Source organism: Trichechus manatus, unplaced genomic scaffold (genome assembly GCF_000243295.1).
Source record: "Trichechus manatus latirostris isolate Lorelei unplaced genomic scaffold, TriManLat1.0 scaffold00008, whole genome shotgun sequence".
NCBI lineage: Eukaryota > Metazoa > Chordata > Mammalia > Sirenia > Trichechidae > Trichechus > Trichechus manatus.
The window spans coordinates 647,546-657,796 of NW_004443944.1; the positions used below are offsets into that span (position 1 = coordinate 647,546).

General features: G+C 63.4%; 1 protein-coding gene across 1 annotated transcript; it reads left to right on the forward strand.

The window, feature by feature from the left end:
* The first annotated feature begins 566 nt into the window (after window positions 1-566).
* EEF1A2 (eukaryotic translation elongation factor 1 alpha 2) lies at window positions 567-10,238 on the forward strand. Its single transcript, XM_004370174.2, has 8 exons — window positions 567-592; window positions 1,892-2,117; window positions 3,696-3,875; window positions 4,781-5,077; window positions 7,151-7,301; window positions 8,273-8,529; window positions 9,209-9,443; window positions 10,111-10,238. The coding sequence occupies exons 2-8, from the start codon at window positions 1,974-1,976 to the stop codon at window positions 10,236-10,238; spliced, it is 1,392 nt and encodes a 463-aa protein (XP_004370231.1). The 5' UTR covers window positions 567-592; window positions 1,892-1,973.
* The last annotated feature ends 13 nt before the right edge of the window (window positions 10,239-10,251 follow it).

The window sequence follows — 10,251 nt, forward strand, 5'->3', positions numbered from 1 at the left end:
CTGAAGGGGGCTTCATTTGCTCATGGGCATTGACCCTGGGCAGGGCCAGGGCTGGCTGGGGATACGTGGGACCAGGACAGTGGCCCAGACCCTTGGCTCCCAGCGTCCTTCAGGCCCTGGTGGATCGTGTCCCACTTCACCTTCCCATAGGCCAACTCCTGTTCCTGTAGGTTTTACCCCCAGCCCTGGGGATCTGTTTTTATTCTTTGTGTAGGTCTTTTCTGTGTTGTCTTTGATCGGGCTCGGCTCTTCCGGGCAGCGTTTCTCTCTGCCCCTCTCGCTGTTTCTCTCCCCCTCCCACCGCAGCTCTCCGCCCGCCTCCGACCCTTCTCTTCTCCGCAGCGCTCCCTCCGTGCGTCTGCCTCTCCGCGCCTTTGTGGCCAGCTCCCGCCCATCCTCCCTCCCGCGCCCGCCCGTGGGCCAGCCGCCCGCGCCTGCACCCCGCGCCTGCGCCCCGCCCCGCGTACCGCAGTGCCGTACTGCAGGGGCGCGGTGCACTGCGCCGCACCGTCGATAGGTGGACCCCGTCCGGGAGAGATAAAACCCCCGGCGCCGGCGTCGCCAGTCCCTCTGGCTGAGACCGCGGCTCCGGGTAAGGACGCTCGGCCTTGGGGGGCCCCCACCCGCGCCCCGGCTTCCCGCAGATGATCGCCTCCCCGGGGATGGGTCCTGGGGGCAGAGAGGGGCCGGGCCGGGGCGTCTCGCTGGGCTGCGCTGCTGGACCTGCGGACACTGGCCGCCCACCCCGAGCACCCCAACCCTGCATGGCGCTCGGACCCCCTTCGAGCGGCCGGGCTGGGGGGACCACGAGCGTTTGTTTACTCAGCGGAGGGCTATGACGGGGGCTGGTCTCCTGGGCTGAGGCCACCGCCCTGCAGCCGTGACCTTGGGAGCGACCGGGCCCTGCGTGCTTGGGGCCAGGGTCGTCGGTGCTGGGGGATAGCAGGGGTGGGTGCTGGGGGTGTCCAGGAGAGGAAGCTGGGGAGGGGAAGGCGGTGAGCTGGGGACCTGGCTACCCTGCCCCCACCCCTGCCGACCCTGGCCGTATCCACCTAGCTATCCATGCCGCAGGGTGCTGGCCATGCATGCCTCTTCCCCTCCCCCAGCCGCCTGTCCTCTCCTGGGAGGCTGCTTCTCCGCTGACCTCAGATAGCAGCGCAGCCAGGAAGGGGCAGAGCTGTGACCCAGGCCCCTGACCAGGGTGGGGGACAGGCCTGGCCCCCAGCTCTCGCTTCCCACCGGCTGGAGGCATCTGCATCCGGCACCTGATGTGTTTGGCTGCTGGAGCCAGACCCTCCTCTGGCCAGAATGGGGTCCCCACCGCACCCTGCTGCCTGACCCCAGCCCAGATCCAGAGGAGGGCAGGGCTGTTCTGGGCCCCTAATCCTGGCAGGCAGGGCTCCTGTCGGAGCCCCTGCCCAGCCTGCGTTGCCCCCTCCTCCCCGGTGCCTCGCCGCCAAGCAGGATGGAGAGAAGATGGCGCCATCCCTGCTTGCGGAGGGGAGTGGGGAGTGGGGAGTGCCGATCACCATCTTCACGGAGGGATGGGGGAGAGACAGTGGGGACAGAGCCTCAGAGAGCCGTTGGTGACTCATCTACCAGGCTCCCTGGTGACGCTGGGTCGGGCATAGGGCTCACGCAGCCTGGCCTTTCCTCATCTCTCCGGATGGGGGTTAACATCCTTTGTCACGGGGCTGGTGTCTGTGGGCACCGACGCCCAGACACTTACAGCCATTGGGTCAAAGTGATGAGTGGGGGGTACACGGCCCATCTGGCCCGCCAGGCATGGTCTACTTGGGGCAAGGGGTGTGGGCAGGTACTGTGCCCCCACATGCGCCAGGGCAGTATCTTTTCTGGGCTCTCACCTGAGGCCCCCGTCTCCCCTCTCCAGCCCCATAGAAGCACCACTCCGCAGTCACCCCTCACCCCGAGTCAGGCCCCAGGTGGTGCCAGCCCCCCACACCCCGGGCAGAATGGGCAAGGAGAAGACCCACATCAACATCGTGGTCATCGGCCACGTGGACTCGGGCAAGTCCACCACAACTGGCCACCTCATCTACAAATGCGGGGGCATTGACAAGAGGACCATTGAGAAGTTTGAGAAGGAGGCAGCCGAGGTGAGCCGACGGGGGTCTGTCTCTCCCACCTTTGCTCCTGAGCCTTGTGCCTGGCTCAGGCTACCTCCTCCAGGCCCAGAGGACATGAGGCTTGAGGGATTCTCTTCCCAGAGGCTGGGGGGCGGGGAGGCTCTGAGCATGCACCTGGTTCGCCCCACAATGGAGGACATGGCCTGGTCACAGCGTTCTGCCCTCCGTGTGTGGGCAGCAGGGCTCAGAGCGCTCTGCTCGTGGGACCAGGGGGACCTTGAGCCGCATCCTGTGCTCCCAGGGCTTGGGCTTCTGCACCCCCACGGACAAGCGGGGCTGGAGGTGGGGCTGCCCTCACTTGTCCCTGCCACCAGGGCCAAGGGCTCTCTGGCCGCTATTAATAGCTGATTGATGGGCAGCCGGCCACCAACTCCATTTTCCCGGGCAGGACTGGTGGCGGGCGCCTTCAGTGGGGTCCTGGTTGCCCTGGAGAGGATGAGGGGCCGTTAGCTGGTGGTCTGCCTCTCAGCGTGGCTGAGACCCTTGGCTGGGAAGTGGCTGTGTAGTGGGGGTTTCTCCGCTCTTGGTGGCCGCCCCCAGCCCTGAGCCTGGGTGAAGCCCATGTCTGGGAGAACCACCGAAGGCTCTCACCGGGTGATAGAGGGGCTGGACGAGGTGTCGCTGGTCTGGGTTGGGCCCCTGCCCAGGTGGGGTGCTCTGAGCTACATGCCTCTGTGGGGGGCCCAAACAGCTGCGTCACTCCTTCCTGTGGCTGCAGGGAGAGCAGCAGAGGGTGTTTGGAGGGCGTCTAATCCGGCCCACTGGCCCTGGGATCGTCTGGCCCGCCCCTCCAGGCTGGGTGGCTTCCCTGGGGGTAGAGGTCTGTCCACAGGAGGCCTAGCAGGGAGCTTGGTGAAGGCGATGGGGAGTCTGTCTCAGCAGCCCCCAGGCCCAGATCTTTGCAGAGGGTAGGCCTGGCCTGGTATCTGGGGAGACTCTCGGAGTCTCCTGAGCAAGCAGGGCAGGGGTGGGAGCCTCAAAGCTATTTGGGGGCCCTCGCTGGCTGTAGAAAGAGCTGGAAAGCCGGCCCCTTTGGTGCGACCTCCTCCCAGTTTTCTTTTTCAATAACGCAGAGAGGTTATCCAACAGCCTGAGACATCCTGAGGCATTGTGGGTCTTGTGGGTGGGGGTCCCGGCAGCCAGGGGAGGGGGTTAATCCCAGCTGGTGTCTCCTCTCAAGGCAGGTTCCGGGCCCTCACGCCACCTACTGGTGGACGTAGGAAATGGTGCGGCCTGTTGGACACAGCGGGGGCAGGGATGGTGGATCTGGGCCTGGTCAGGTCTGGGAACACTAGGTGGGGATGTCCCTCGGGGGTCCCTAAGTTAGCTCTCTTGTTCCGGGGGGCTGCAGTCATGGGGTCCAAGCAGGGGGCAGAGTGAGATTGGAGCCTGTTTTCATGGGGGGGAGTCTCTGCTGTATGAGCTGCTTCCAGGGCCCCAGGGTGGCTCCCGCAGCCAGGTGGGGGGGCAGCTGCAGTGGGTGGGAAGTGGCCGCAGGCCTGGGCTGCCCGGTGGGGCCTCTGAGTGCCCCTGCCCTGCTCTCTCCAGATGGGGAAGGGTTCCTTCAAGTACGCCTGGGTGCTAGACAAGCTGAAGGCAGAGCGTGAGCGCGGCATCACCATCGACATCTCCCTGTGGAAGTTCGAGACCACCAAGTACTACATCACCATCATCGACGCCCCGGGCCACCGCGACTTCATCAAGAACATGATCACTGGCACATCCCAGGTGGGTGGGGGGATGTGTGGGGCAGCAAGGGCCGAGCCGCCACAGCCACCCGGTGGGGGGACCTGGAGTCCTCTGGGAACAGCTAGGTCTCCCCTGCGCTGGGTGGTCAGCTGCCCCAGCCCACCTGGCAACAAGCCCAAAGAAGTGATGAAGTGCCGCAGTGCCTCAGCCAGGCATCGACAGAAGGACAAACAGCTGGACACCAGCTGCTGTCAGGGACACAGTACAGAGTGGACTGATGTGGCTGCGCTGGACACACTGACATGGCCCCTTCACGGACAGACGGACATAGAGATGGGGGCACCCACGAGACAGACGGACACAGGCATCCTCGCAGACAGACGGACACAGGCACCCACATAGACAGACGGACACAGGCTCCCACACAGACACAGGCACTCTCACAGACAGACGGACACGGGCTCCCACACAGACAGACGGACACAGGCTCCCACACAGACAGACACAGGCACTCTCACAGACAGACGGACACAGGCACCCACACAGACAGACGGACACAGGCGCCCACACAGACAGACACAGGCACTCACAGACAGACGGACACAGGCACCCACACACAGCCCATGCAGGAGGCAGTATGAGAACCGGCAACAATCTCCTGCATTTCCTTGGGGTGTCAGGCTCTCCAAAGTGCTTATACAACTAAAACCATGTTTTCTCCTCACGATTTCTCCGGGACACTTGCAGCTGGCAGGTGAGGGGACCGAGCTGGAGAGGCTGAGTGACCTTTCCAATGCCACACAGCCCACTGGGCGTGGAGCCGGGGTGGAGCTGGGTCTGCTGGGGGCCGAGCCACTGCTGCCGCCCTGAGGTTGGAGCTCCCCGGCCCCTCCCCTGGGTGGTGGCTCACCCGCCCGTGGGCTTACCTGCCCAACTTGTGGCAGGCTGACTGCGCAGTGCTGATCGTGGCTGCGGGCGTGGGAGAGTTTGAGGCTGGCATCTCCAAGAACGGGCAGACGCGGGAGCACGCCCTGCTGGCTTACACCCTGGGCGTGAAGCAGCTCATCGTGGGCATCAACAAGATGGACTCCACGGAGCCGCCCTACAGCGAGAAGCGCTATGACGAGATTGTCAAGGAGGTCAGCGCCTACATCAAGAAGATCGGCTACAACCCAGGCACCGTCCCCTTTGTGCCCATCTCTGGCTGGCACGGTGACAACATGCTGGAGCCCTCCCCCAACGTGAGTGCCCGGCAGGGTGGGGGTGGGTGGGGACAGCCCAGCTGAGCGGGGGTCAGGGTCCCTGCTATCCGCAGACTCCCCCGATCCAGCCAGGCTTTCCCTTCCCTGTACAAGGGTAGAAATCAGCCCCCACGGGGCTCAGAGCCTCCTCGGGACTGGGGGCTTCGCTGCTTCAGAGCAGCCCCCATGGGGCAGGCAGGGCCTTCAAGACCCCTTCTCTAGTCAGGGCTGCTCCCCTAGCCTGATGCCTGCAGGGGCAGCTTCGTCTCCAGGAGTTGCCCACCATGGGGTCACTTTCCCTATCCCCCTGTCCACTGTCACAGCCCGGGACACCTCAGGCAGGGCAGCAGGCGGGGGCCATGGGGGTCTGCCTCCCTAGGGGAGTGGGCCCACCTCCAGGATGTGCCCCCGTTCCTGGGGTCCTGGGCTGGCCAGGGGTCCGAGGCCTCCTCAGCTTCAGGCTCTGGCTCCCGGCTGGTGAATCGGTGGGCTCATGGCTCCGGCCACCCGTGTCCGAGATTCTGACCTGACAGAGATGATGGGGCAGCTCCGGTCTGTTCTGCACTTTCTGGAGCCTGAACCCTCATGCTGAGGGCCCTGTTAGGCAAGGCCACCCCTCGCCTGGTCAGCACTGAAGTGTCCTGGCTGAGGGATGCGGTGTGTGTGGGAAGCTGTGGCATGGGTCCCTGGAGAGAGCCGGGGGACTAAGCCAGGCCCCTGAGACCCCAAGTCCTGCCGTCTCAGGGCAGAGCTGAGGCGGGGGGGGGCGGCGGCGAGGGCAGCTCTGATGGATGAGTGTTGTTTACTTGTGGCTCGGTTTCCCTCCTGGGATCTGACAGACACCGGCTCCACCCTCTGCCGCCCTCCCCCGAGACTCCTAGGCCCCACAGGGGCCCTCCCCACCTACTGGATGGTGCCCCCCCCACCGATGCTCACAGGAGCCCCTGCTTGACCTGGGGTGTCCCGGGTGTCTAGGATTAGGCTGTGAAGAGTAGGGCAGAAGGACCCCCATCCCAGGGAGTTGCCCTCGGTGCAGTGCTGCCCGTCGCCCCTTCTGGTCTGGGGCAGCTGGGCCGGTGGGTTTTGGCACGGGAATGTGCCTGGGTCTGCTCACGGGGAGCCCTGGGCAGTGAGGGGTCAGCTGAGCTTGCAGACATGGCTTCACAGGCTGGGCTTTATCTGCCCTGGCCCAGTCCTGACCACCCTTGGGTCCTTCCTGCTCCTGTGGCTTGCCTGCCCAGGGGAGAGGCTGGAAGCTGCAGGGCCAAGGGCTGGGGCAGGGCGATCTGTCAGGGCTGCCCTCCCCCGTGGAGCCCCAGTCCGGGCTGGGTCTGGCCCAAGGTGAGCCCCCCTTTCATATGACAATGTTGGGGGTCTGGGTGCTGTTGTGATTGTGAGGTCGGGGGGCGGGGCTGGGGAGTTAGGACCAGAGAATAGGCGACAGGGAAGACCTGTGTAAGTCAGTCGTCAGTCAGGCAAGTAGTCGGCGGAGGGGGCTGCGGCCCCTTCCCATTCAGGCCCCTCCCCCAGGTCAGACACCTCCGATTCCTGGAGATGCCAGAGGCCCGAGCACTGGGGGCCCTCACCGGGGGTCGGCACCCTGATAGGCCTCTGGAGGGGTGGGTGGGTGTCTGAGGGCTTGTTTCAGTTACCTAGTGCTGCTATAACAGAAATTCCACAAGTGGCTGACTTTAACAAACAGAAATTCATTTTCTCACAGTTTAGGAGGCTAGAAGTCCAAATTCAGGGCGCCGGCTCTAGGGGAAGGCTTTCTCTCTCTGTCGGCTGTGGAGGAAGGTCCTTGTCTCTTTTGAGCTGCTGTTCCTGGGCGACCTCCATGTGGCCTGGCATCTCTCTTCCCCATCTCTGCTACGTTCGCTTGCTTGTTTAATCTCTTTTATATCTCAAAAGAGATTGATTTAAGATACACTGTATATTAATAAACATCACAAAGAATCCATTCCCAAGTGAGATCATAACCACAGGCATAGAGGTTAGGATTTATAACACATATTTTTGGGGACACAATTCCATCCACTACAGGCTCTACCACTGGGCTTCTTCCCCCTGCAGATGCCGTGGTTCAAGGGCTGGAAAGTGGAGCGCAAGGAGGGCAACGCCAGTGGTGTGTCCCTGCTGGAGGCCCTGGACACCATCCTGCCCCCCACGCGCCCCACCGACAAGCCCCTGCGCCTGCCGCTGCAGGATGTGTACAAGATTGGAGGTGAGTGAGGGGTGCGGGTGCCCTGCCTCTCCCCCATCCACCCGCAGTCCTGCCCCCGTTGCCCCTCCCCAGCTGGCTCTGCCCCTGGCCCCCTCTCCTGACATCCGGGTCCTGGTCCAGCAGACTTGTGCTATTTCCACCTCCCCTCCCACGCCGCATACTTTCTGGGGCCCATTTACCCTTCCCCCCATCCATCTGTCTGTCCAGCCTTCACCAGGGTCTCCTTCTCTCCAAGTCAGTGTTCAGCCCTCTGTTCAGAGCTGGGGGCTCCAGGGTGACTCACACATGCCCCTCCTCGGGAGGCTGCCAGTCCGTGGGCAGACAGTCGAGGAATGGGAAAAGCTGCTCATGGCAGGAAACAGAAACCTCAAGCCAGTGTGGGATCTGCAGGGAGAGTACCGATGGGGCCTTATGAAGCTTGGGGTGTCGCCCTCACCCCAGCACAGAGGACACACCATGGTCAGTTTCTGTCAGCGCCCGAGGAGGCGAGACCTCAGACCCCCGAGAGGTCTGTGGCACAAACACTGTTTCCTGACGGCAACCTTAGGACCCCGAGCCCCACGCAGGACGGTCCCAGGGGCTTGCAGGTGGAGTAGGCCCCCGTCTCGCCCTGCTGCGGCTGCTGTAGCCGGGAGGCGCGTCCTCACAGCGAGGAGGGGCCCCCACAGTGCTCTTTCCATGGGGACAGCTGCTGCCGGCTGCAGGCGTGGGGTCCCTGGCCCAGAGAGCCTCTTGTCCTTGCTCTCTTGTCCCTGAGTTCCTCTCTTTTAGTCCTTTATTTACCAGCTGCAGGGTCGGGGGGCTCCTCTCTCGTCTGAACCTCCCCAGGATTGCCCGTGGTCCCCGCACCCTCCACATGGCCACGTCCTCCAGCCCTGCCAGGGAGGCCGAGGCCAGAGCTTTTCCATCCCCCTAGAATGTCCTGCCCCTTGCCTGGCCCCTGCAGGCCCTCACAGCCCCCTCTGGTCCAGGTATTGGCACGGTGCCTGTGGGCCGTGTGGAGACAGGCATCCTGCGCCCTGGCATGGTGGTGACCTTCGCGCCCGTAAACATCACCACGGAGGTGAAGTCGGTGGAGATGCACCACGAGGCACTGAGCGAGGCCCTGCCCGGCGACAACGTCGGCTTCAACGTGAAGAACGTGTCCGTCAAGGACATCCGCCGGGGCAACGTGTGTGGGGACAGCAAGTCGGACCCACCACAGGAGGCCGCCCAGTTCACCTCCCAGGTTGGTGGGGCAGAGGGCGGGCGGGGTACTCCTGCCCCCAGCAGGAACAGGGCTGGCCGAGCACTTTTGCCCACTTCTGGTCCTGGGAGAAGGCAGACCCCATCTCACAGATGAGGGGCTCAATCGGGGTACCAGGTCCCCGGCAGGAAGCATGAAGCAGTGCCAGTCCCAGGCCTTGCACTCCGACCCGCGTGTGCAGCCCTGGGTCTGCTGGTCACAACGGGTGGAACCTCCAGTTTTTGAGGGCCAATCTTTTTCCTGAAAAATGCTTTTACTGATTCCTGCCTGAGACACTTCTGTGATAGTTTTATTTTCTCCATTTTTTCATTGCACTGTCTTTGATTGCCTCTTTATAGGACAATTTAAAACATGTGGCTGTATTGAGCTGTAACTGAAGCACAAGGGTTGAGGTCCAATGTTGCTATTCCCTTACCTTTGTCCTGGCCCGGGGTGGCAGTATATGCAGTGCCCCCACCCTTTCAGACAGTGAACTTGCTGCTCTCTTGGTTTGCCAGGTATTCAATGAGGAGTCCTCAGTCTAGGGGAGGTGGGTCCTCCCTGGGACCAGTGGTGGGCTCTGTGAGTGGAGCCCCCAGCCAGGCTTGGTGCCCACCTTCAGTGCCACTGTGGGTGGGCCGGGTCTGGGTGCACCTGACCCTGCATGTGACTCTGCCCTCAGGTCATCATCCTGAACCACCCTGGGCAGATTAGTGCTGGCTACTCACCGGTCATTGACTGCCACACGGCCCACATCGCCTGCAAGTTTGCGGAGCTGAAGGAAAAGATTGACCGGCGCTCTGGCAAGAAGCTGGAGGACAACCCCAAGTCCCTGAAGTCCGGCGATGCGGCCATTGTGGAGATGGTCCCGGGAAAGCCTATGTGTGTGGAGAGCTTCTCCCAGTACCCGCCTCTCGGTGAGCTGGGGGTCCAGGATTGGCCAGGTGCAGCCTGGGGTTGAGGGCTGCACAGGCTGAGGGCGGAGGGCCATGGGGGGACTCTGTTAGTATGGCATGCTTTTCTGAGAGCCCCACAGGCTCCATCCCATTGACTGCAAGTGGGATGGTACCCTTTGCACATCCCCTTAAGTGACTTGCTCAAGGCCCACCACTAGTCCAGTGGCAGAATTAGGACTTCCCGCTGGACCCCAGCTGGCCCACCTAAAGTGGCCGGCCCACAGACCCATACTGGGAGCTCCCGTGTGCAGAGCTGCCCTGCTGACGCCGGCCTCATCACAACAGCTAACAGGATGTACTCCTGGCCCTATGATGTGTCATTTAATCCTCCAGTGAAGCCTTGGGGCAACTCCTGCGTGCTGATGAGGAGTAAGGAGCCGAGAGCTTCACAGGCATTAGGTGCTCTCGGCGCCCCGCCTGGAAACGCAGGCGCAGAGAGGAGCCCGCGAGGATTGGGACGGGCGTTGATAAGCGCGGTCTAGCGGTGGGGAGGATGCTGCGCGCACCGAGTGCGCCTGCGCCCTGTATCCCGGCGGGGCGGACGCCGGGCTGGGAGGATGCTGCGCACATCGAGTGCGCTTGCGCAAGGCACCCGGCGGGGCGGGGCCTAACGCCACTCTCCCCGCAGGCCGCTTCGCCGTGCGCGACATGCGGCAGACGGTGGCCGTGGGCGTCATCAAGAACGTGGAGAAGAAGAGCGGCGGGGCCGGCAAGGTCACCAAGTCGGCGCAGAAGGCACAGAAAGCGGGCAAGTGAAGCGCGGGCGCCC

Excerpts from the sequence above, each read along its gene's own strand:
- EEF1A2 (XM_004370174.2), top strand. The coding sequence starts at position 1,974 with ATGGGCAAGGAGAAGACCCACATCAACATCGTGGTCATCGGCCACGTG. Across the intron at positions 3,876-4,780 it reads TGATCACTGGCACATCCCAG|GCTGACTGCGCAGTGCTGAT; the intron begins GTGGGTGGGGGG and ends AACTTGTGGCAG. Across the intron at positions 8,530-9,208 it reads CCGCCCAGTTCACCTCCCAG|GTCATCATCCTGAACCACCC; the intron begins GTTGGTGGGGCA and ends CTCTGCCCTCAG.